The sequence below is a fragment of the Lathamus discolor genome, chromosome 10 (genome assembly GCF_037157495.1).
Source record: "Lathamus discolor isolate bLatDis1 chromosome 10, bLatDis1.hap1, whole genome shotgun sequence".
NCBI classification, from domain to species: Eukaryota; Metazoa; Chordata; class Aves; order Psittaciformes; family Psittacidae; genus Lathamus; species Lathamus discolor.
In genome coordinates this window covers 15682243-15710043 of record NC_088893.1, presented here as the reverse complement: position 1 = coordinate 15710043, position 27801 = coordinate 15682243, and the positions used below count along the sequence as shown (strand labels likewise).

General features: G+C 41.3%; 1 protein-coding gene across 1 annotated transcript in view; it reads right to left on the bottom strand.

Annotated features, from left to right (window-relative positions):
* Positions 1-24166, bottom strand: part of RNF130 (ring finger protein 130) — a 42455-nt gene extending 18289 nt beyond the window's left edge. Inside the window, exons 1-3 of the mRNA XM_065690266.1 lie at positions 23806-24166; positions 13471-13665; positions 138-388 (exon numbers count right to left, since the gene is read on the bottom strand). Coding sequence (XP_065546338.1) covers positions 138-388; positions 13471-13665; positions 23806-24067 — 708 coding nt within the window. The 5' untranslated portion in view covers positions 24068-24166. The remainder of the gene's footprint in view (positions 1-137; positions 389-13470; positions 13666-23805) is intronic.
* Positions 24167-27801: the final 3635 nt, after the last annotated feature.

Here is a 27801-nt window from a genome sequence, read left to right as displayed (position 1 = left end):
TGTTCAGCAACATGCCCTGCCTTGGAACAAAGAGGCTGTGAACACTAGTTTGATGGACATTATTTGTTCTCTATTGACTACTGTACACAGAAACATCACCTCCAGAACACAGAGAAACAAAAGAGGAGTGCCCTTACCTGATTCCTGTCACGTGCACTTGTATACCTGATCTTCTGGATGAAGTAAAATATTAACCATGCTGAAGAAATGATCATCAAAACAATGAATGATATTGACACAAAGACTAGAGAGCCCCGACTGAAGTTTTTAGGAGGAACACGGGACCCGACTGCTATTGCCATCAGGACAGAGATATTCTTTTCCAAGTAATTCAGGATCTCCTTAACCTTGGATTCTGTAATCATGACAGCAACAATGTCTCCAGTCCCTATAAAAAAAGAAATATGCAATTTACATTTAAAAATAGCTTGTCACACACAAGATTTTCCAAATGCAAAGCCATTTGACAACTTAGAGATTTCAATCTAAGCCATCTATAGCACATGGAACATGGTACTGGGTACTCAACTCATGGCTTGCTCTTCAAAATCACATTTTCAAATTAAGGCATTAACATTCAAACTACCTGCAGCTCCACACATAGTAAAAGGTCTCTACCAGTGGTTACACAGTACTTCCCACACTATAATTAGCGTGTGCAGTCTGAACTAGCTTTTGAAAGTACATTTGTTTCAAGTTTGAAGCTGTGGATACCTAAATGGGCAACTCACAGCAAAACATTTAAACAATGAGTTCAATGATATTGCTAGAGTAGTCTCTCTAGCTTGTGCTGCACACAAGTTGCTCTGGAGGGTTATGCAAGTTCCCCCGTGAGGTTATGTGGCTTTCACATACCACCAAGGTTGTCAAGGACCTGTACATCACAGTTTCAGTACAGAAGCAACAAAGTCAAACATCTACCTACAACACTCTGTCTGAAGCGAAAGTAAGTCCGGATGCAAGGTAGAAATGAAAAAAACTTGGCAGAAATTGGAGTGCTGATTTTATCATCCATACAAAGACACGCTTGATAAGATCACAACCAAGCTGACAGCTTCATAAGCTCCATTTTGAATGTGTAGCCCATCTGGTTTTCATAGTGTATTGCCTCTAGACTACCTCCTGTCCCAAAGGGAAAATTATTGATACAAGGATAGTGACAGAATCAAACCACAAGACTTGCTGAGAAAAAACAAAATCAACTGTAGAGAAGAGAGAGCACCCATGTTTTAAAAGCAAAGGCCCTATAAAAAGAGAGGACCTTAAACTCGGGGCAATTCTGATCTAAGCTCAAAGAAAGCAAAGTTTATAAGAAAAGCAAAGCCAGAAAGAAAAAAAGCCTTATGAGTACCATTCTTATTCAACCAGCTCTATTTGCTTCCTACACTAAAACCTTTTTCAAGTCCTATTTTCAAATTGCTTGCAAAGTCTGCTCATCTGTTTGCTCCATCTGCTTGCTTCAGTTCACATTCCCTCACAGAGGAGCTGTACAATGCAAGTAACTTCAGATTGAGATTTTGGATTTAGAGTGGATTTAAGTTACAGAGAACCTACTGCGACAGTGAAGAAAGAACACGAGGTTCTATTTTAACACAAGCAATTTCTTCAGTCGTTTAATCAAAATCCGATTTTTAAGAAGTTATTGTACCCACAAAATGATGTAGAACACCCAAAGAGCAGCATCTTTGAAACCCAGGGCAGAATAAGTCAGTGTGAAAGACCCAGAGAGATAATTTTTAGAAACAGGGGCTTTAATAGAGTTGTGTAACAGTCTTATGTTATTTCATTGCTGTTTCAATTCACCATGCTAAATAGTAACTTTTGCAGTGATTATCCTCAGGTTTCAGAACAAGTTCCCCAATACTGGTGTTGGGACTGTGCTGACAGAACTACTCAGAAGACTCAAAATTGATAATCTCAGATTAAGATTAGCACAGTAATTTATAAAATATTCTACAGCCCCAAAATTGTTTTTCCCAAGAAATTTCAACTTTTCCTTATTTAACATTTAAATGGTAAAGACTTAAATGCCTTGTCCTAATAACACGTGTCTAAGTAGCAAAAATGTTCAGTGTTTCCTTCTGAATTTTTTGAAGCAAGGGTCCCTAACTCAAAAGCTTCGCATGAGCAACCAAAACCCAACACAATTTATAGATATAACTTATTTAATCACTAGCATCCACAGATTCACACAAGGTCCACTGTATTTCAGCTCCAGAGACACTTCAGATTGAGATGTACTGAGGTTGGGTTTATTCAAACTAATCGAGATATTTAATAGGCAGCAAAGCTCAGAAACTGTAAAAATCCAACACTTATGCTATTTTCAGGCAATCTACTCTGATTTCTATTTGTCCAGTTGGGAACAGTCCCTGCCCAGACTTGCAGCACATAATTACAGGACAAGAGCCACCTCCTGCAAGATTCTATGCGCAAATGCAGCAAATGCTTCTGCAACCCCAAGCCCCTGCAGCTCAGGTGGTGCACAACCAATTCAGAGCAGGTACTTAGTATTTTCCCTAGGCTTCAATACTGTTTTCCATATCTAGTTTGGATAGCAAAGCAAGGCAGGGAAGGGTGGGAGGGACTGTATTCCCCAGGGCACATATTCTGTTGAGCTTACCCAGTAGGTATTTATTTGCACCAAGGAATTATGTTAGTATCAGAGCATCAGCCAGAAGCACTCAGTATAGCATTCTGACATGATTACAGATATCTGCAAAGCAAAGCTGACTAATACCTTCCGATACTAGTCCAGTTCTGTCTGAATCAAAAGCTGAACTGTCTACCTATTCCCTGCTGCCCAGGAAATGTGACAAAGCTGACAATCTGTCATGCATTTTATATAAAGGCCAGCACAAAGGGAACCACTGGCATGGCTGCAAAGTGATTTGCATTCCAAATGACTCAACTGGGAACAGCTGAAGTGCTACTGCTGCTTCTGACCCTGTGAGAGCCAAGGAGAACTGCAGAAAAGAAAAATAAATGGTGCCTGTTTAACATACTGGAGCTCAGTGGAAACTGGGACTTGGTTCATCCATATTTTTGTCAGGGGCATCACTCTAAATAATTTTAGCAAGAACTCCCTGTCTGAGAACAATTGGGGGCAGGAAGAGACACCAACGCATATATTTAAAGCATCTTGAAACCTTGCATTTCTGAAACTTAAAGCAGAAAAATAATCCCTCAGGTGAACACAGAAAGATTAACAGCGTTTGCATAGAATATGCAAAGTTAGAATATGGTCTTCCTACATAATCTCACGAAAAGCAATACTTCTCCTCAGCCAAGAACACAGTGTCCAGGGAAAATAAACTGTAATGCTAGCTAAAGCCAATGAACTACACGCTCAACCATAGATGATGAGCTAGGACAGAGGGTAGGCCTAAGGTAAATATTGACACCTATAAATATAAATCACTTAATTGCTATCATCCAAGCCCAGACAGCTCTTTCCAGTGTGCAATTTTACCATGTGCATGTCTAATTAGGATAGTTATACAACTCTATGTATAAAAAAGAATGAAGTTGCATTAATCATTAAGTCTGTGTAACAGTACTTTGGGAGAGGAGAAGACAGAAGGATTTAAAAAGCTAAGACACTAAAACCAAGAAGATGGGAAAAATAGCAATATCCAGAAGTTTCCTGCAGAGCTCTTAAGGAAACTGCTTTGCTATCTGAGTAGCTTATCCATATCTTCTAGAAATTCTAACAGAGCACATTTACAAAGTCAATAGAAAGTCATCTCAAAGAAAAACTACTAGTCTCATCACAAGCAAATAATGGTTTTCTTTTGTGGTTTGTTTTGTTGATTCTTAACTACAAAACGTTTGCCTGAAGCTCAAAATATGGGCAACTATGGCCAGGACACCAAGCTAAAGACACCCATGGTTCAAAGAGCAGACTTCAGACACCTTCCATCCATCCACTGTCTCTTGGAGGATGCAGGGAACAGCAGCCTGGCAAAATGCAACCACCAAACAGCTGATTTTTTTATTCCTGGGCTTGTGAACAGCCCAAGCAGCTGTTTGGTCAATACTCTGGGACAAGGGCAGGAGAGACATTTCCTCCTGGGCACATGAGCAACCTGGCACTGTACTGCTGCTACTCTGCTGCAATGCTTCAATCACCTTCACAGACGGGAAAGGCAAAAACTTAGATCCCATCTCATGCATGGCAGATGTTGGAGCACCTATAGGAGGCACTGAACTAATTTGATTTGATGCAACAAGGTGTGCAGAGAAGTGGGAATTAAGTCAGGTTAATAACAAAGTTTAGGACTTTTCTAATGGCTGATGTTTTCAGCTAAGTCCTTGTAATTTCCTAGGTCTTTGATAGTGCCTGCTGATGCTGCAGGGAGAGCATGAAGCAGGCAGACTGCACTCATCTCATGCCTGCACAAGAATATCATTCTCTATTTAAGTAGCAGACAATAATTAATTGTAATCGAATGCTTTTATGACTTCAGTTCTGAAAAACCTAAAGTTTACACATTTATCTGAGTAATTCTGCTGGGGGATATTTCTGAGTACTTCCTTAAAAAAAAAAAAAAGCAAACAAAATCCCACCTTCCTGATACAGATAAAGAATGGTGCAGACAGTCACTTGCAGGCTGGATGCAGGGCATGATTCAGACATTGAAATGCCACCACCTACCTGACTGCAACAACTAGAACATCGTAATGATAACTGGAAATAAAACTGCCCATCTTCACATACCAGACTTCCCTGTCCTATTAAAATCCTGTAACTGTATGCTAAGGACTTCTGAACACATATCAGAAATCAAAATACAGCAACACACACTATTCAGTACCCAGGAAAGGGATCAGTCCTATTACTGCGAGTGACTGATTCCTTGGAATAACATTAAGTAACAGTGAAACCACTCCAACAGAATTTAGGAGTCCACAAAATGTCAACAAAGAAAATGGGAAAGAACAAATGAACTATGGTTATATATGAAATTTTGAGAATTCTATGAAAACACCAGATGACATCTGAGCTGCAAGGGCCAGAGGCAGAAGCAACAATTACCTCTATAAGGTAAGGGATTTAGCCACAGAGGATATGATCCATGAAATCCATGAGGTGAGGGAAAGGGAAAGACATACTAAGCTATATGCAAAGCTGCACCGCTAAGAAACTAACTTTTAAATATAAATTCCATAAGTATTCAATAACATTGGGGAAAATACATAAATTATTCAAATAAGTTTTATTCTGATATAAACCAGAAACACGTCATAAAGGATAAGTCTTACATTCTGAAACAGGCTTTTGGAAAAGCAGACACCAAGAGAAAGAGCCTTGGCATGCTCTTCAGAGCAATTAAAACAGGTCTAGCTGCACACATTTTGATTTTGATCTAATCAGAAAGTAAACAAAAGCACATCCAAGCTGTCGACACACAAGCGCAATCTCAGGAGTAAAATATGTTGTTTGAGATGTCCCAAATCAAACACTTCTGAAAACAGAAAACACAGAAAACACCTATAATGTCAGTTATTTAGTTCTGAGCAAGGCAAGAATTTAATGCCAAGAATATACATCAATTTTAAAACTAGACCGGATAGCATTTTAAAATGTTTGTCTTCCTGTTGCCTTTGTAATATTGAAAATGATGAATTCTTCTCTGTAAACATTTACCTTCGGGATGCCTATTTTCTGTAGCGTCAGATGATCTTACAACACTACAGTAAGAAAAATTGTGAAGGACAAGACTATATGAAATGGTTATGTAAAAGTCAGATGGGATGACGCAATTACATGCAACCAGTTGAACAAGCAAGTATCCCAAAACATTAAGCAAGTATTTGCAGAAATCACAGGTCTCTTTGCTACACAAACCTATCCAAAAGAATCTTAAAAAAAAAAAAAATATATATATATATATATATATATATATATAAAGCTTCCGAGGTTAAAACTTGAATTTGCGGTGCCTACTTAAGAGGACAGGGAAGTAGATATTCCAAGTTCAGCAAGGAACAGGCTTTTGTGAATTGCAATCAAAATACAGTCAATTTACAAACAGTGTCTGAAGAACACTCAAAAGTCCTCTCTGATTGCAGCAGAGCTTCAACAGATTTTATCCTGCCAGGCTAAGAAAGGACACTGCCCTACACCCTCTAAATATGACTACATACATTTCAGGATTTTGCAATGTACCGTGCATTGCTGTAATGCTCATGAACATATGATGATATCCACAAAGTTCTGCTCCTTTAAGAAAAACAAGTTTAGGATTGAGGCATATGATTAGAAAACCAGAAAGGGCAAGAGCAGCTTTCCAAAGATGGGTGTGACAGCTAACTTCAAAACAAACATTGAAGCCTAATCAGATTCTTGTTGTGCTAGCCTGTAGCATATTAAATTAAGTCCATAGGTATTAAATAATAACCTTAGAAGCAGAAATGATCATCCCAATGCCCCTTCATTAAACAAGAAATGCTGCCTCACTGTCATGTTCTTGCCACGTATTTGATCAGCTTTATAAGCTACTATGAGTAGAGTTCCTAAAAGGAGAGCTAAATAACAAAATCAGGTGAGGAAACTGTTGGGTTTTATTTAGATGACAATTACTAATACATGATTTCATAACCTGATTGCTCCATTCTGACACTCAGACATTTAAGAAGATATCTACATAAAATCAAAACATGTAGTCACAGTTAAATCCTGCTACATTCACAAGTCCAAATCATGCTGATACACATGAGATGATGGAGCTATGCCCCTGGATTTCCTCAAGCTTGACAAGGTCCAGCTGCCTCTGATACAGCCAGCATACCAGACTCAGGAAAACCAATGCTTACAGTCTCTCAAAGATACAATATTAGTCTGTAGAATAGAGGTGTGGGACTTCAGGTTCACTGCAGATCATTTCCTCTCTAACATCCTCACCCAGAGAGCTCCTTATCTTCTACTGTTATACTACACTAAACACTGTTAGAAAAATTAAGATCTTTCTATTAAGTTACAAGATGCACTTGCTTCTTCTCTAAGGTGCTTCTGATGGGCACCATGAGGACAGCTTCATGGCTGGGCTGAGAAGGGGGGAGCACACAAAACAAATTTATGTTCTGGAACCAGAACTGCAGCAATGTTCACTTAAAATGGTAAGGACAATGGGTTTGGGTTTTGCCATCTCCCTTCTCCTTCACTTTTGACTGCCTTGATCATTCCATTTATATCACATATTCCCTTTCTGTAGGGGGACGTTTATCTTCTGGGAAATATATTTATATATATTTTTAATACATGTGACCTTTCGGGTTCTTTACACTAGGGAAAACCAAGCCTAGATAAGGGAAAAGCAGACAGATGTTACAATGATTTTGGAGACATTTCACACAACATTTTTAGCAATGCTTCTTTGCATCTACTTCCACTGTAATTTTTTTGAAAAGGAAACAGACATTCCACTTAAATAATGATGCAAAAATAAAAACTCCACCACAAACTCGGTACAAAGGAATTCATCTTTTCATAATCCATGCACAGAATTTTTTCTTTCATTCATATAGTTTTACAAGCATTTAACTATGTATTATGGTGAGTAAACTGCATTTACAGTCCTATTTAATGACTACTTTTACTGTTGAGGTATCAGTATGCTAACAGAGTAGATCAAATTTTATATTCAGACCTTGAGCAAATGCAAATTAGTAAAAAGAAGAATCACATTAAGTTTTGACTAGGGAAATGGTAAAATCCTAACACATGACACTACTGAAAAATGTTCCTCATGTCACAGTTTCACACATTTCTGAAATATGTCTTTATCTTCAAAAGACATTTCTGCTTATTTGAAAGCCACCTTTCTTCACTTACACTTCCGAACAGTGTACAACACCCGTTACCTTAGATGTGGGTGAACACCTAATCACTGGTTACAGTGTTGCATTCTTGATTAATCAATAATATTAACCTAATATAGACATTATTGGTCTACTCATCAATTTAATACACTTGGGCTTTGATAGCAAAAGTCTCCATAATCTTGCATTCTGTAGTGCCAGTAGACAGCTTCCATTTTGCTATTTCTGGACAGAAGTTCGTATTCTCACTAATGGAAGTTGGAGCTAAAAAATCCTGGTATTTCTAAGAAGAGTAATCTGTCATGCTCCTGTATTTTCTTCTATCTACAGACAACTTCCATACAGACCCATCAATCTGGAAAGTCATTCCAAACAAATTCAGTGAAGCACAAAAGAGAAATGGCAAGAGAGCCTTACCCAAGGACACTACAAAATATTTTTAGAGCTTTATAAATAGCATGTTCATAGATGAATATCATAAATCTGATTCCACCAAATCTATATAGTTTAGGAATTGCTCAGCTGCTGGAGCTCAGACTTTGGGAAAAAAAAAAAGAATGTAATTACTTACAGTCACTAACAGTCCCGTGGGCCTTTTCACAGTCACAGAACTAATTACCCTTTCAGCTGGCTAAGGAAAAATCAGCCTAGCTGCTATTTCAGTTGTGGATGAGGCATGTACCACACAGAAACACTGGTAAGAAGCTCTGCAAGGCACTGAGGTTATATTAGCTTTGTAAAGGGGTTTCCCCTGGCTTGTCTTGGAGAGACAAGTGCTTCCTTATGGTCCAGAATCTGTGCTTCAAACACGCTCCTCTCCACATCTTGTTAAGTGTCAGACACCTCCATCTACTGTGTGACAGACTTTCCTGATGGATACAACTCCCAAGAAACAGTTGGGAAAACAGCATAAAGTATAATGCTGTTGACACTTATTCCCCATATTTTCAATCAGCAAATATTAACAATATAAAGTGATCAAGGATACATAAACTATGGTTAGACTACCGATTGCTTTGCCTTTTTTCAAGCTTCAACTTTAATGACTCATTTCTCCTTCCTTTTCACTGGTATGCCAGTGTAAATTAATAAATATTATAACAACAATATTGCAATATACCATAAAATGTTGAGCTGTGGATTTAAGGTAGATCTCAATAATGCAAGGGAAGTTTTGCAGTGGATTTCATATAGAGCAGAAATATTCATCAGCACACATTTGTGCAAAATAATCTGCAGTGCCATAGCCTTCATGCCCCAGTTCAGATTACAGTTACATAAACAGACATTTGTGAGGAAAAGGCAAGCAGCAGAGGAAGAGATTGGCTGTATGCAGTGAGAGTGCCACAAGACAGTGGCATTTCAACTGCTGCTATCTGCAGTCTACCCACTCCGAATTAGGGCAAGAACATGGAATAGCCATTAGATGGCAATACCTCCAAATTCCTTCCCGTGCCTCCTGCCTCTGACCCAGTGACCTAAAATAATCCACATAAAATACATTTGGTTTTATCACAGTTCAAAGCTAGTATAGACCTTGCTTCCTGTGCTAGTGTGCTTTTTAAGTGAATACAGGGCCATGAGAAATCCTCTCTATGAGAGGAAGCTGTTTCTGAGAGCTAGTGTTGGGCAGCTCTCCCACAGTACCACAGCAGAACATCACCTGTGCACATCAAGAAACAAACACCTTGCGGAAAATGAAGGCATCGTTTCTTTTGAAGTGCAATGGAGACTGACCCTGGTGAGATGCCTTCAGCTTGTTCAAAACACTTTGAAAGATTCACCTGTATCAGGTGAATCCTCTGAAAAAGGTACTATATTAGAAGCTGTTTAAACACTTCAGGAAATTTCTTCAGCACTGATGAACAGCAGTTACTGGAATCCAGCAACTTCATTTTGACACTCTCTTTTATGTTTGTTTATATTTTTCTGCCTGTATTTGTTCCATAAATTCTGGGTATGAAATCTTAAATTTAGTGACTTCTTTGGCTTATATTATTTTCTATAAATCCAAATAATATAGATTTTAACAGATAAGCTCAATATCAAATTTAACTGTTTTGTACTTGACGGGATTGTCTCCACCAGACACATTACCTGCATTTCCTTCCTCTTCCCATAACTGTTTATAAAGGAGACAGCTCCTACATATTCTCTCTACCACACAGGCTCTTTTTTACATTAGATATTATTTGTTCTGCTTTAACAGAACTAGCAGGCAAAACCACTCATAAAATTGCCTTCCTGTCAGTGATATCATAGTCTAACATAACCTATGCTGGGAAAGATGTCCTTCGCTTAGAGGACGTCTATAAGAATGTGTGAAATAAACTTATTTTACATGCACACAGTAATACATACATAGATATACACAGAGAAGAGGAAATAATGTTGCAAACAACAACAGGTTTTTGTTGTTTATAAGACTCACCAACTCCCTAAGATCAATACCTACTGTAAAACTCAAAGTCAAAGGGGCAGAGATTAGTGGACTATCACATAAGAAAAGGCAACTTCTGATAAAGCAATAGAAACTGTTGATATGACATACTGATGATAGACTGGTTCAAGAGCAACAGTTCTTATCCAGCCACCAGAAGGCATTTATATTCTGCTAATTAATATGTTGAGCACAAACAAATTTCCATAAGATTAAAATTTTCAAATGTGTGTGCAACCATAAAATAACTTGGATACAATACTAATCCCATAGGTGAAAAGCGCTTACTGAGCTCTCCTCATAGGTAATCTCCTTCTCCGTAGGTGGAGAACACACAAATCTATATAATATTTTACTTATTTTTAGCACAAACATTGCCTAAGCAGATGACTGGAATTCATGCAAATACCAAAGTAGGAAAGTGTGCAGCTCACAAAGTATGCATTACCATCAGTTGCCACTTTCCTTTCTGCTTCACCAGGAAGAAAGAATATTCCTAAGGCTTGCTACACAGCACTATAAAAATTACATTACAGTGATATAAAATGACACAAAGTCCATTTTCACCTGTCTATGGAAAGAAAATGTAGAGCTGTGAACCTGGTCATCATAATACAGCTGCAGAATTGTCCTGTGAAGAATGCATTTTTAAAAGAAAAAGAGGAATACTGCACGGCACTAGATAACTTGCAGAAGCAAGACCGGCTTGGTGGCTCACCTTCATCTTCGCTTTGTATCAACCTTACTTAACACCTATTTAAATGAATGAGCAGCAAAACAACTATTAGATACACAGCATCAATTCCTCCCCACCTTTAGGAACAGAAAATCCTAAAGAGATGTAGCACACCAGAATCTCAAAGTAGCAGATGATGTGGTCATTCACCACCTCATCAGCATACAAGGAGTGATTTGGTTGAAAATGCAGAAAAATGAAGACCAGAGAGTGCTGTGAACACATGTAAGCTTGCTTTATGCATGTTCGTCTGCATAAGTTCATCAATCTATATTGCACTTGGAATAATTCTCACTGAGGTGAATGTGGGATTCCAAACCCTCCCTGTACTGAGGCTAACACCAAAGAAGGACTAATCTACATCTCAGTTACACAGACTTGCAGTTCCTACATCAAGCAAACAAGAAGTTATTTATAGGAAGCTCTGCAAAGCACAGATTGCTTAGGAGATCCCTCACACGACCATAATGCAATCAAAACAAAAGCTGTGGAATGACATTCCTCTTCATTACAGTGTGGTACTAAGGTGGTACTTCATTTCTAGATAATTACTTTTAGTCTGTCACACAGTTTGAACACTTCAAATCAAATATTAATTTTGAGAGAGTGCCTACAGACCAAATCAGTGATAAGAGTATACCAGGGACGGAGTACTTGTGGCTAAACATCAGTATCTCAAATACTCAGATACATCATCTCTACTAATTATGTTTTTTTAAAGCTTGCCATGAATAAGTATTTTGGAGTCAACATGCTGAAGACAGTATTGGCTTTTCTCCAAGTATCAAGTATTGAAACAGTTGCCTGGCTGGCTTACAAGACATCATTTTATCCACAGCAGCTCTCACATTTTATAACTTGAGACATTATTTCAACCTACCAGAACCACTGTACCTATTGATAGAGTTTCAAAGGCAACACACCAGTCAGAACTGAAACAGTGAGTGAACTAGGATTTCCTAATAAAAGACAAGACATCATCCCACTGCTATGAAAGCACCTGCCAAATCTAACAGCATTACAAGAAAGAAGGTATTGAAGTTATAATTAAACCCTTTATACAATTGAGTATGTAACAGGGCAAACAATGCTAAAACTGTAGTGTTATTCATAGTCTTTTTTTCTTGCCATAGTAAGGTATTCCAGGCCACAGAAGGCGGCAGAGATCACTGCTAAGCAGAGACTGCAAACCTTAACAATCATACAGGAATTTATCTCAAAGAGAGACCAGAGTTGAAGGCTTAGGAAGGTGTTACTTCAGTAGAGAGAGAAGTGTCAAAAACCACAAAAAGAAAGTGGTAAAAAGTGTTTCAAGAGAACATGGGACTTTTTGTCTGTAGACTACTCTCAAAAATGTCCTAGGAAGGTACCTAAGATAAAATTGGATTGTCAACAGCCTTTGAATTGCCAAACAGAGGTCAAAATCTCCCTGAAAAATTCCTGTGGTACACAAAATTGGGAAGGTCAAACCCCACTAAACCAGAAGAAGCCACAAGATACTTCTCTTGTAAAAAAAAAAAAAAAGAGAAAGAAGCAACCAGCAGTTCTTTAGTAAAAGAATTCAATTCTGTGTGACAATATGCATAAGAATAATTAGGGAATTCCAGTTTCCAAGCAATCCCCTAAGCTTAAAAGAAAAATGAAAGTATTCTAATAAAATAAAATCAGCCAGCCATCAAATATAGAAATATGCCTTTTCTGATTAAGCTAAATAATTCCAAATTGAAAAAAACCCTCTGGGAAAATGAAAAGTATAGCTATCAGAATTGCAAACATCATTTTTAACCAAGGGAGATGTTCATGTATGATTCCCACCAGCTAAAGTAACTCACTAATAACTGAGAAATTTTTACACAGTCCTAAAAAAGTAGAAATCCATTTTTTCAGCATCATTCTAGACCAGCAGTACTCTAATACTAGACAACTTAGAGGCAACTGCTCTCCAAACCCCAATGTTTTGTTGGTTCCTGTATGGCACTCAAAGACGTATTGTAGAAAGAGAACCCTCTGTAAACCATCATCAAAAATAGCATGCAAGCTCAGATCCTGATAAGTGTTAACATCTCAAACTCCCACCATAACAGCCAGTTGAAGACATGCTACTATAAAAATTCTTCAGGTTCAGAAGCTTTGTAAAATTATAGACCTTTCATTATATGTTAGCTCTTCTTCAGAAAGGTTTGAAACAGATTCCTCCTAAGATATTACAGATATTTCCTCCCTCCGAAACACCTATATCTCCACTACAGATGAAAGTGTTTCTCACTGGATAAAATATACACTACAGGAAAATAACTTTTCAGAATTACTGGCTTATTTTGCTATATTGCATACATGTAAGCATCATCAGAGAACAGGCTATTTCAAATAGCATCCGTGCACTGCTAAGAGGTCTTTAGCGGTAGTTTATATGGCAAAAGAATACCTGGGCAGAAAAGAATTACAGTGAAGGAGATTACATTTTATTTACCTTGATGGGTCATTGTAACAGGTTCTTCACTGGATATATTGTTGTAAATGACCACAGCTGAGGCATTATGTGAAGCTGCTCGCAGTATTTTCTCTCTAAATGTACAGTTTCCTCGCTGTAGTAAAGCAATCCACTGCTTGGTGTTTGGTGGAACTTGGAAACGTGTTCGAGGGTCACAGCCGAGGCGATCTGCAACTGAAATGGGAAATACATTCACACAGATGGCAGTTTGTTCAAACAGGCAAAAAATTAAACAAAAACCCTAACTCCAAGTTTTGATGAATTACTTCACTGTTACAAACTAAGAAGCCACCCCCTCTTGTTAACAAAGCCTAAAGATAACTGCATTCTTACAGGAAAAAAAAGAAGTATTAAACAAACCAAGTCTCACATGCTAAAAGCTGTGACTATATGCCCGAGAGTTAGGCTCGCTAACACAGCCTATTTTTAACTCTAGTGCAGCTACAACAATGAATTCACATTTGAATCAATACCTGCCTAGAGGCTGAAAAACATTACAATATGGATCATAGGCTATAGGCATTTATGAAACAGTTGTTTATCAGCCATTCTGGGGGATATAACTTTTTTTCTAATGCAGTCATAAATATCACTGTAGTTTAGTTAAACTTAACTAAACAAAAGAGGTTGTGAAAACAGGATTTCTGAGTTATCTGCCATGTGCAGGCTACAGTTAAAAAGGACAACATTTAAAGCTGATCTTGTAAAACCCCAGCAGCCAACATCGGCTTTTTACGTGTGTGCATTTTGCCTACAAGGAAGTGAATTCAAATTCAGAGAAAAAAATGGTTTTGCAAACACAATGTACTCAAGTTGTCAGCTAAACAGGTACTGATGGCATAAAGAGTAGTAAGAGAAATAGCAAATGCCAGATGCCCGAATTCAGCAGAATGCAAAGCTCTTTTGTCCTTTCTGATGTTGTAATGTATCCTTGAACAACGCAAACCCACACAAAGCTATGTACAGAAGGCACAAAATGAAGCACATAAGATATCTTCAGGGTACAGCAGCTGAAACTGATGAAAGACATTTCTGTTTACACAACTGTAAATACACAATTTAGTGTTATACACTGGTCATATCATTAAAGGGGGTTAGAAATTTAGAGCCAACAACAACTTATAATACAAATATATTTACCCTTTCAAACGCCAAGAGTACAAGAATCTTTGGTTACTAAAAATGGTTGGGATAAACAGTGATTTTTCAAGACATAAACAATTTATTTGCATAATAGCTCTGAAAGCATTACAGTTCTTCAGAGCAATTCAAATTAAGTGTCCCATATTTTTTTCTTTTTAAAGGAGTGAGTTCTTCAGCACAGAGGATGAGATTTCAGCAAATGATCTACCACAAAAAACATCCAGTTTAACCTGTCAGCTGGAAACAAAACAAAGATCTTTTTAAGCATTCTCAGCTTAACACAGCTCAGGTTAAAACCTGTAGCAGAGGAGATTCAAACAGCTAAAGGACCTTTACTGAAAGAAGAAAGAAAATCTTTTGCTTGCCTAAAGAGAACTTATGCAGCTGAATCTATACCGTGGCAATTAAACAGGAAGTCATCGCATCTCTTAATTTGGACAAGAAGTGCCTCTCCCTGTTCCCCTGGAAGGAGGGTGGGGAGCCAGAGACAAGCACATCCTTTTCACAATTGTTTTTCAAGGCTGTATTAGACCTTTCAGACATGGTAGGTTATTTGCTGCATTTGTGCATCTGTGCTTTTGTTTTATACAGGAATCAGGGAAAATCTGAAATACAGATGCCTGAAGCCGGTTTTTATAGAGTATTTTCTTCCATTACCAAGACATTATTACTTGAATCCCTTTGGAAACTGCCAGCTAGCACTGATCCACACATTGTTTTGGAACACTGGTGAGAGTCATCGCGAACAGCAACGATCATAGGAGTGCACTTCCATATCGACTGCACTTCTGTAGCTTGTCTATAGCCTTACATTTAAGAAACTTAAGAGAACAGTACATTTTTTTTAAAAGGAAATAAAGGAAAATGATAGAACCATAACATGGCACATTGCAACAAACCCTGATGTTAAGACATTTTGCCTGTTAAGACAAAAGCAATTTAACACACACTTCCCCCTTGCTCAGAACATTTCCACTTACAAATGCAGGAGGGAAAAAGCACCAGCAGACTCTGACAGGAAATTTCTCAAGCCTTGAAGGCTAGAAATCCCATCCTTCCCTGGTAAAATCATATTCAAGAATATTGATGTGATATATCCTTTGGTAAATACTGTTCAATACATGGCCATAATTTCACAATTTCTCCTCAAACTGCCAAAAAACCCTCTGAAATTAGACACTATGGCCAATATAAATTTACTTAAAATACACGGGATGGATGAAGAGCAGTAATCCTATGGATCAGGTAGTTTGCTTTGGTACAATCACGCTCAAAAACTAAAATACCAAGTGAAAAAAAAAATGGCCACAAAAATAAGGTAATGGGCTGGAAGCAGCAAAAGGCACCTTGAAAATGGACACAGCACTCAAAGTCTGTTATACAGTAGAGTTTACCAATAACTTATGTAGGCATCTTTACATTTTGGGCTTAAAACCAGAGAAAGCAGAAAGAGATAACAGTAACTGCATCTGTGGGAAAAGTAGTACAGAATTTTCTACCATGGTAAAGATCAAAGTCTTTCAGCTGTGGACAGAGCTATGAAATGTTACTGCATAGAGCAACAGGATTAGGAAACAAGATATTAAGAGATAAAAGCTTTCCAGAGATAGACCAACAAACACCACTCAAATGCATACAGCATGTTACTCCTGACTAGGTGGATTCAGTACATCCAGATGAAAATTTAACAGTTGACAGTATTATTGTAGCACTAATTTAGTACAAAAACATTTAGGGAAATCCAGTTGTTTTAGACAAACCTGAACTGAGTATCTGCAAGTCACTCGAGAGTCAATGAAAAGTCACAACCTGCTTTTCTTTACATTAGCAACTTATTCCACCACACATGTCATGTAGTCTCTTCACTTTTAACTAAATAAAATTCAGGAACAATAGTATAAAGTCTGAGTTTTTCAGCTCATCTTTTCAATTCACAATACAATCTGAGAACAGGGAAAGGCTTATAATCACAGTCATCCTCCCAGTATAGCAAGCTGGCTAAAATAAATCATCTATATACCTGAAGAGCCAGGCATATCAGTTAGTATTTATAAGGGACATAGAAAAATAACAGTTTCAGCAAGACTTGTCATCAACAGCTCTCCATTATCATGCAATCCATGCTCCACTGTCCAAAGTCCAAATAGGATGTAAAAGACTACGGCTTGCAAGTATTACCTGGATGAGCATACAGTCATTTAGGCTGGAAAAGACCTACAAGATCATCAAGCCCAACCACTGCTGAATCCATCACTAAACCATGTCCCAGGTGACCCATCTACACGTCTTTTAAATACCTCCAGGGATAGGGACTCCACCACTTCCCTGGGCAGCCTGTTCCAATGCTTGACAACCCTTTTGGTGAAGAAATTGTTCCTAATCGCCACTCTAAACCTCCCCTGGTACAGGTTGAGGCCATTTCCTCTTGTCCTATCACTTGTTACTAGGGAGAAAAGACTGATCCTCACCTTGAGACAACCTCCTTTCAGGCAGTTGTACAGAGCAGTAAAGTCTCCCCTGAACCTCCTTTTCTCCAGGCTAAACAGCCCCAGTTCCCTCAGCCATTCCTCATAGGATTTGTGCTCCAGGCCTTTCACAGGCTTTGCTGCCTTTCTTTGGACACACTCCAGCACCTCAAGGTCTTTCATGTAGTGGGTGGCCCAAAACAGCAGTCCATATCAGAATGAAAAGCAACTTCACATTAAATTGGTATTTCTCTAAAACAAACCACTTGCATACAAAAAGATAGGACCACCCATATAATTTCAGAAGATATGGGCATACAGAAAGCAATCTAAGCATTAGATTGCACACCCTATGGGTGTGCTACTCTTCTGGCTTATTTGAAATACAAGTTATTTACTCTGCCTTTCCCTTCTCCATGTCTACCTATGTACCATGAATGTGTTGGCAAAAAAACCCAAATTTTCTGTTAGAAGTGGCAGCCTGCTGGGTTAAAGAGCTATGTACAGTGTTGTTGTAAATACCTCCCTTCCTGCTGTAGGCCCCACCACCACAGAAGAGCCTCTTTACAGAGGGATCAGCTGCAATTAAATATCTACTATTAGGGTGTGTGCTCATTTTCAACTTCAGGAGAGCCTCAGTTTCTTCTTGCAGAACACACAGGATTGCTCAACTTGCATATATGTTTCTCCTTAAGCATTTAAATGGGTTTTGTTTAAATTCAAGAGCTGTTCCTGCTGAAGGACTAATGCATGTGACAGCATTTTAGGGATTCACGTGAAAGAATTAGCTCACGATGCAAAAGATCCAACCAGGCTTCCACAGCTACTGAAGAAGTATTTGCAAGTTAACATCAGCACAGAATCGTACTTTCCTTCTCATCTTCTCCAATTGCATGACCAGGTCTTTTAGCCTTCCCCCGTAAGAGGGATAGCCATTTTGAGGGAACAAAAATGAAATTAGTAGGTCAGCTGTCAGAGGCTTTGTCAGAAGTACACACCTGCCTGAATGCAGACTGTCTCCTACTTGTGAACACTCACATTACTCTTGTGTTGCTTCAAACATACCTGTTATGTCCCACTTCAGCCAAGTTTGCTGCATTGACTGTTTTCAGACTTTGTCCCCTTTTCACAGAAAAAAGCCAGTACTATGATCCCACACCCTGGACATTAACTATTTCCTCCCCTCCCCCCCTTTTTAATTATCAGATATATAGATAGGTATGTGTATATATATATATTTAATATCAGATCTTTTAAAATTGATTGTAACACTCTACTCTCTAAGGCCAGCACCAGCTGCCAGAGCTGGTCTGTCTCAGCTATATATAAATACTTTGAAAGTCTGACCTTCAGTCACTGTAATACGCTAGATGGAGAGACACCACCACCGTTTTGAGGGGCAGCAACTCAAGAGACTCGTTGGGAAAGAAAACAGCACATGGGAAGATGGAGTCCCATGCAGCCTGCACCCCAAAGCATTCCCTCAGGTGCTACATAGCACACCTGACCAACAACGCAAACAGCCTTGTGCAACACATCAGTTATAACTGTGTAATAAAGCTTCCAGAAAAGGAATTTGCCTGGGAAGTTTATAGATGCAGCACAGAAGCACCAATTCATTCTAATTTTGAGGAAGGATACTAGTTCTTTGCTGTCCCATTAGGGCTTAATACATGTAATAGATACTTTTTCTTTCTATGCATTACTACTTGTCTTATTATCAATATAGAAGTTATTCAAGCCAGTTATAATATCAACTTTTAAAAAGTTGTGTCCATGAGTTACATACAGCGACAACCTATTATCAAGAGCTATTTCAGGTAATTGCTTTGATTCAAGCTGGCTTTAACACTAAGAGAAACTCTTTGAACAAGAGGTAATCTTGTTTCAGGGAAGAAGTTAAACAAAAGAAAATCACTGAAGCTTAAAAGAGTCCTGTAATAGCCCAGATTTAATTGTGTTAGCTCAGTAAGGATACTACAATCATGACTATAAACTCCAATCTATAACCTCCACTTTTGTTATCAATTAATGACTGCTAATTAAGCTGGATACCGAGACCAGTGGTAAAGGATGGATGCACGGCACAAGATTTTTCTTCCACTACTATGTATTTGATTGTTGCATTTTCCTAAAGCCTGCTGTTTTGGATTCTGGGCCAGAAAGGAATATGAAATTCTGTCTGAATGCTACCTAAAGCTCTGCAGTTACCAGGAAACTGGCATTTTAAGCCTTCTGCAGCTAAAACTTGTTCACACAACATGTTTATGAAGTGTCAGATGCCACCAAATGCTATAGTTACAGTACCATGCACAAGATATACCTTCATGCCTAACACTGAGCCAATATTGTTTCTTCCCCACTTCCACATTTTTCTAACATGTTTCTCCTCAAATTCTCAGTGTCCTTGTGCAGTCACAGCCCTACTACCCCTTCAGCAGAGATCTCTCCTTTCAACAAGTTCTTTCTCCAATGCAGATTTCATACAACCATCATCCCCACATGCTGTTAAGATTCCAGTCCCTTTCCACTCCCCTCACCCCCTCATTTCTGACCTATTAGTTCAGTGAGTCTGAGCATTTTCAAGTTCAGCTTTGAGTCTGCTGCTGCTTCACTTCCTGTAAGTCCCACATCCAGTCCTCATTACTTGCCTGCTTTCGCTATTCAAGCCAGCCAAGGTGCACGAAAATCTTACCTCCCAGCAAGGTCTAACCATCTAGGAGGAGACTTTGAGAGAAAACAACTGTTACAGCTAAACCCAGGACAACACTGGATTGATGTTTCCAGCCCTCAACTGTGTATCCAAACCCAGGATGACATGCAATAACCCAGAATCAACAGTTACAGAAGAGTCCTGTTCACCATGGAGAACACTTTTGAGGGAACTAAGCCACAAAGTGCTGACATTTCTACCAAGAACCACTAAAGTCAGTTTTCAATGGCTTTTACCTTGGTTTTCCATAGCAAGAGAAATATGCCTGACACCTAAATGTCAGCACCACAACTAGTGTCAGCCACCTAATACCAATGATGCTTAAAAGCAGAGGTCACTGAATTGGCACAGCACTGAAAGCTTACACGGTGCATGTACAGACCATGCCACAAGCACCTAGACAGCCACTGCAAGAAGTCTGGGCTGAAATGACTGGCTCCACAAAGCCACAAATAACAGATTACAGAACTGAATGAGAAGTGCTCAGTAACCATATCGAAGAGATAATATAAACCTGAACTATCAGAAAAGCTACATCAGGATGTGAAGATGCCTTTCACTATTACCCTTTCATGTAGAATAGGAAGAGCATTTTTTTTTTAATCTGCATATACTCATATCCAGAAGCTGTTTCAAACACTCTTCTAATAAATGATAAATAAATCATGACAAAAGATTAACAAGTTAGAGAAAGTAAGAAAATGAACTAGAAATGGAAGAATTGAAAAGATATATGCACACAGGTGTAGTATTTACACCCAGCAGCCAAATGTGACTGACTGCACACTGAAGCTATACTTGCATGTCACATTCACAAGCGGTCATATGAATTACAGCCATATCACTTCCATGGGAGCACTGCTTTTGAAAGCCAGTATCAATTTCATACAAGGGTCTATAAAAAGAACAGGGAAAGACTTTTAATATGTGTATTAACATGACAATGTTGAATTCGATTAAAGAAATTCTGCTAAAGAAATTAAAGAAGTGATTCAATGCATCATTCTGCACTGAGATTTAAAGGATGGGTAATCATATGGGACTGGCAACTGCAAGACACAGTATATATAATATTGGGCATATTCAAAAACATGGGTTAACCAAAAACACCACATAGCACAACATTTAAAATCACAGACTGTGCTGTTACAAATGGTGTATGTTCAGCAGCAGATCTCTGACCCTAAATCTTGAATTAGTAAATTCATTTCTTTGCCTGCAGGCAATGAGTAAGAAATCTGAGTCACTAAGGACATCTCAGCTCTAAGTCTACACCACCAAGGCTCTAACAGATCACCCACATTTGTAGAAATTTCAAGGGGTAGCCCACAAATGGATGAATACTTGACATCAAAGCAGTTTCAAAGTCAAATAACTATGTTTCAAACTACAGCAAGGCATAACTTAATGCTGTAAACCAGGAGCATGCCTGTCATTTCCACAGGCAAAGCAGGGACAAATTACTCTGCACCACATTTTAGTAATTACTGATGTACTGTCTCTAGGACTATCTCATGGCTACTGAGTAGTCAGAATTAGTGCTACTGGCTGGCTGAGATTCTAGTAACAATAACTTAATTACCAGATCTTCCTGGATGTATTGCTACAAGCTAAAAATATTCAAGGAGTCTTACTGGTATCATTATCCCCTTCCACTTATCACTACGTCTTTCCTTCAGAGCAGTTTCTGGAAGATAAAACTGCGATGCACTCATAATGCCAACGCATACACAGCCATTTCATTCTCTCCTTTTTGTTAGCTTTCAGAACAACAGTAAAACAAATTATTGTCTTCAAAGATAGGTGTTAGCAGTTGTAGAGTCCTCTTCTTCTCAACATACCAGAATTGGGTAGAGCATTCACTGCTCTAACAGTTAATATTACTGTTAAGAGTAATTACAACTGAGAGCTATTAGAAAAAATATTTTGCAAACAAGTTCTACAGCATTATTAAGAAACTGATAAGAAGACATTACAGCAATTACTTTCAGCAAGACAGCATCATATTTTATAAAAATCTAGGTATAAAATGCAGAATATAAACATAAGACCCTTAAGTAATCAAGAACATCTTAACTAAAAGCATAAAATATTCCAGACTTTTCTACTACATGAAATATTTTTAGGCACATAAAGTATGCCTCGGCAAAACTAAAAATGTATATTATATAGCAATCTACATAGAACAACTCAGAACTTTAAAGGAAAATAGCTGCTGCGGCGTTTGCTTTAACAGTCTTCTGTTACCAAACAGAAGGACAGAACTGAACCTCCTCAACAACTGATGGCAAAGTTCTAATGACTGCAGCATGTCAAAACTGCGGAAACAGAGGTCTGCAGTGTCACAATTCCTGCTATGCTTTCCCACTGAAGTATTAATCATAGTATTCAGCAGCAAGGTATAAAAATACTGCTTATGGACTGCTCAGAATTTTATTTAGCACTTCTCTCAGCTTCCAGTGAAAATGCTGTCAGCCTCCCTCAATGCTTTAATCGCACTCTAGTGAAAACGTATCAGAAGGAAGCGGAAAAAGTTATGGAAGCAGGTAAAAAAGTAATTAATATTGAAAGCTTTTCTTGGCAAATAATGCAGCTATTAGAAAAATAATGGGGTTTAATACCTTGCATATATTAAAAGGCAGTAGTTTTTAAACCCCTAAAGATACTGCTTGCAGTAACAGTATTAACATGACTAACATCTTCAGGACAACCTCCTGGTTTCATACAGCAGTTGGTGTGTGTGTGTTGAAGTGAGGAATACCAGGAAGCAGAAAAAAGAAAGACTAAGCATATTTCATGACAGCTGGCTCTGAGAGAACAGGGAAAGTAGGACTTGAAATACAAATGAAAATCATTTACAGTAGACTTGCTCAACGATTTCTGCTTCCTCACCCATCCACCCAAAGATATGCTATATTAATATATTCTTGTTAACACTTTCCAAAGCTAATGAAACCGAGCTTCAATGAAACTGATAAGCATCTGCTGATGCACAGTCTGCTTCTCACATACTAGAAGCATGCATTTTGCTCTGAAGTAGCACCAAAGTATTTTCCTGATCTTAGGATCTGGTAACTTCTCAAAAGCTTTTAATAATATAGTAGCTCTGCATTATCAATTACTTAAAAAAAAACCCTCTTAATATTTACCACTTAGAGTCTAGTTTTAACTGACTATATTATTTCACTTAATGCATTATTCAGAATTTACTGTCCAGGAGACAGATTGGGACCACTGTGATCCATTTCTTAAAGATGGCAGTTTAGATAACATCAAGAAGCGTTTGCAAAATACTTCTTCGTTTGCAAAAATAAGATACTACTAAAAGCATATTATTATGACTGAAGCAATCGGTTCCACTTTAGCCAGAAAAAAAAAAAAAGACAATACTCTCGCTTGTTTAAATTAGCGTTCTCTGTAAAAACAATGCTTGTCAAAAAGAATCCAAAATGATGGACAACAGCTTCACTTAAAAGTTACTTGGAAACACTACAGAGTATTCAGTACGACAAACAATCGCATTTTGGACTGGTAAGACAGTAACAGCTTGATGGCTTTAGTCCTTCCAAGTCTCGATGCTTCAATAGCATTTCTAAGAAACATACACTGAGAAAACACAGCTTCGAGCAGCTGCAGCAGCCATCCAGATGCACACCTATCACACTGAGATAGCTGTGCAGCTGTTCTCAGCTTCATGGCAACGCTGTAACCAAATACTGTTAACTATCGCTATGTAATTAGCCGAGAAATAACACCTTCACTGCTCAATATCGCTAGCACGCTGGCATCCATGCCGGAAGACACACTAAGATTTGCAGAGCCAGCACTGTCAAATCATGGATTTAAAAATTATTTGGTTTTCGTCTGGGCAAGCTTTTCCTCCTCTTTTGTCAGAGCTCCCCGGGAAAGTCTTCAAAGCTCAGACAAAGGCCAACCACCCCGCGAAGGAGGCACCCGACAGCAAGCGACCGCGGGCTGCAAAGGGAGCGTTACCTCCGTTGATGGGGACCGGAGCCACGAGCAGGCCCTTGACTTCCACCTTGGGGGAATCCTGTCCGTAGCGGCCGCGGTCGATCCTCAGCAGCGTGGGGCCACCGCGCTCGGGGCTCAGCACCGTCACGTTGATGAGGGCGGTGTAGTACGCCTGGCTGGCGTTATCGGCGCCGGCCGGCAGGACCCGGCAGTGCCACAGCAGTAGCAGCAACAGGACGGAGGAGCCGCCGTTCCCGTGCTGGCGAGGCCACCGCCAGCTCATCTTCAACTCCGGGCGAGCCGACGGCCGTCACCAGTTACCTCCACCGCTCCACTCGCCGAGCGCCGCACGCCCGGGTGCGCGTTATCCCATCTGACAGCCCAGGATCGGAGAAAAACCAAAAGCAGGCGGAGAGGGGAGGAGAGCACGGGCTCATGCCATGGGAGGAGCCAGGGCAGGCATGGCAGGTCCCAGCCGAGCCCGATCCGCCGGCCGCGGCCCCTGAGGGAGGCTGCTCGGGGTGAGCCCCGCTCCGCCGGTCCCTCAGGGCGCCGCGCTCATGCCGCCCGCGGGGGAGCCCCGGCAGCCCGGCTCTGCCCAGGCGAGGGGAGGAGGCGCACAGCCCCGAGGAACTCGCCGGGAGGAGCCGCCGCTGCCGCCCCAGTCGCACTCACACAGCCACGGGGCTCGGCTCGCCGCGCCTCAGAGCTCGTCACCGCCTCAGTGCGGCGGGCGGCGCACGGCGCTGCGCAGCCCCGCGGCCGCAGCTGGTGCCCGCCGCTCCATGCTCCGCTCGCCCCGGGGCCCTCCTGCCGCAGCAGCTCCCGCTCCGCCACCGGACCCGCGCCTCACCTGCAGCCCGGCGGCCGCGCACTGCGCATACGCTGCACGCCCCGCCCAGCGCCACGAGGGCGAGAGGCGAGGCCGGGGCGAGAGACACGCCCCGGGAAGGCGGGGCTAGAGGAGGGGCGGGGCTAACGGGCATGACGTCACCGGGGTGTGGCAGTGCGGAGGAGCGCGGCCATGGCGGCAGTGGGGTTTCAATGGGTCGGGCCAACCTTAGACCCGAGACCCTCCCGTGGGGGACGGGTTTATCGTGGGGCTGGCTGTAGGGACTCATACGTGCCCTCAGCGCCTTTCAGTTCGATGTGTCAAGAGTGCTGACCGTCCAAAAGACACGAGGGCTGGTTTAATAGCGTTTGTGAAATGGGGGGGGGAAAGGGCTGTGTGTGTGGCAATGAGGTGGGGTGCCTCCAGTCTGCCCAGTTAACGACAGAAGTGCCGCTGGGGCAGGAACTGCACAGCCTCCGTGTCAGGATTCAGTCACTTCTACCTAATGCAGAGTTACTTGCTTCTGGTGTACCAAATGGGAAACGTTACAAACACTCAAATACTGTTAATAAACATTAATCCCTCGAAATACTGTAAAACAGGACTTGGTGATTTTTCCTTTTATCTAACAGTTCTAAGGATTTTGGTCTCTTTGGGATCTAACGGTGTAATGGCCGCCTTGGATTTTGCAAGGCAAAGTGTCTGAAAATTATAAATGGCAAAGAAAACAAGTACTGCAGGGCTGTGAGCTAGGATAATTTCTAAACTTCTGAACAAATAGCTGTGCTCTTTTGAGATATGGTCTCCTTGGTGATTTCCCTGGCTGCTCAGTAAGGCCCTCAGATAAGCCTGATGTTTAACCGAAGCATCTTATTAAACAGTTCTCTTTTGGGAGGTTTTGTACTTTACCCATTCGTGACGCACTGGTCGCATACGTGTATCAGATAACGCCGTCGAAGCACGGTCTGTTTTGTTGAGATGCAAGTGGTGTGTCTAGTCCTGCCCTTGTAGAAACCCATGCCATTCCCAAGCAAAACAGCAGGCTTGCAAGCCCGCATCTTGGCATGGAATGGACCTGTGGGCTCTGCTAAACACATTTAGCATGTGGCTCTAAAACCCTCTGAGAAGCTGTTTATGGAAAGCTCTATAGAAATATCCGCACAGCTTAGGAAATGTTTCTGAAGCAGCAGCTGAATGTTCTGCTTCCACCTGTTTGGGCCTTTTCATTTAATTTTGCCGTTCCTGGTAAATGCTGGTTGAGGAGCCACATGCTATCCTTGGCCCCTCAACATTTCACCCAAACTTTCACCCCAGATGGAGGACAAGCGCTGTGGCCAGCACACTGAGACTGCAGCTGTGCAGAGCGTGTTTCGGAGCCGTTGTTCCTGCAGCGCAGACAGCACTTTAATATTTCAGCACAGAGTTCTGCATCATTTTAATGCTGAAATGTCCTCAGAAGGGGCCAGGGAGTCCTAGGAGCCTGAAGGGCTCCTTGCTGTTGCTGCATTGACTTTCGTAGGAGGATCTCAAAGCACTTTTGAAAAGCATTGAGAGGACATTTGCCGGCCATGTTAGAAGCAAAACAAGCTGAAGGACCCAGCTAGTGACTTCCCAGTTCCCGTTTCTAACCACAAGCCCTGTCCGGTTTCCTGTGGGCTGTGTTTCTGCCTGGGTGAGGTGTCTGCCACGCTTGACTCCCGGTGTGAGGGCTGCCTGCTTGGTCCCATCCCCATCCCTCCTCACGCAGTGGGAGCCGGGAGGTTGCTCTGCGCCATGTACCAAGCCATGAGCCTTCCTAAGGAAGGGACATCCCTGTCTGATGGACAGGCTGGGAGGCAGGGGATGAGCAGGGTACCACCAAAGTGGAGGATTTCATGAACAGAACTGCATCAATCTCCACATTCCCAGACACACATATCCCTGGATGGGCAGGGGAAGAGTCCAAAGGTGCTTTAGGCTGCCTTCACCCTGTGACGGATGAAGGGATTGATGGTGATGGAGAGGCTGGAGCTGAGGGTATGTCCCCACGTCTCCTCACCCTGTAGAGGCCAGCCATGCCTCTGCCAGCGACCACTCCCCAGGGGACCATATTTTGGCAGCTGAATGGCACTGAGGTGCTCGCAAGTCACCACAGCGGTGAGGAGGGACTCGTGCCTCAGGTTTCACTCCAGCTCCTGGTGATTTTGTGGGAGAAACATCCACAAATCCATTTAGATTCCATCTCCACCGCGCTCCGGCCGTGGAGCTCGGTGAGCCCGGACGCCGCCCGTGCCTCACGCCCGCCCTTCGCTTCCCCGTCAGGTTTCACACCGCCGCCATCTTCCGGCCCGGGCTCTGCCCCGGGGCCCGCGGCCGCCGCTGGGCTGAGGGCGCCACCTGCGGGCCGCTGCGGCGCCTGCCTCCGCCCGCGGCGGGGTGGTTCCGTGCGGAGCCGAGGCAGGGCCCGGGGGCTCCGCCGGCCTCCGTCCCTCCCGGCGGGGAAAGAGCGCAGGAGCGGCCACGGCGTCCCGCGGCTGAGGGAGGGTCTGGGGGAGATGGCAGCGGGGCGAAGGGCTGGGCGCTGGGCCGGCGGCTGCTGGCACCAAGGGTAACCAGAGCGTATCCGCTTCATCCTGAGGAGAGACCGCGTTTCATCCTGCATGGAAGTGCCACAAAGGCCAGCTGTTTCCTAGAGGATGCGGGGAAATGCAAAGGGGAATAAAAATAACAAAACTAAAACATGCTTGTTATATGGCCGCCCGGTGCTGTGTGGGGATTGGCACCGGCTCCAGGAACCAGAGAGCAGCTGCCAGTTTATGACTTTATTCATTTTCACATTTAGATATTACAACAAAACTCTTAATGACAAAGGATAACAAGTACTATAGGAGGAGAGGAAAGAAAGCGGTGTTCTAACTGGTTTGATATATAACCGTGAACTTCCAGAGACAAGACTCAACGTGAGTTAGAAACACTCACATACGCTCACTGGTAAGAAAACTCACGTGCAAATACTCACACACTCACCCACAAAACACTCACGCACACTCACAGACCACACTTTTGTACTCACACATAACCCATGTTGTAACCTACTTGCTTCGAAGGCAGCCCACTGAAACATTGAATGCTGCTGTAGCAACAACAGGTACCAGGTTAAAATATTGCAATATAAATGCAGTGTTACTTGATACACAGGTTTTTCT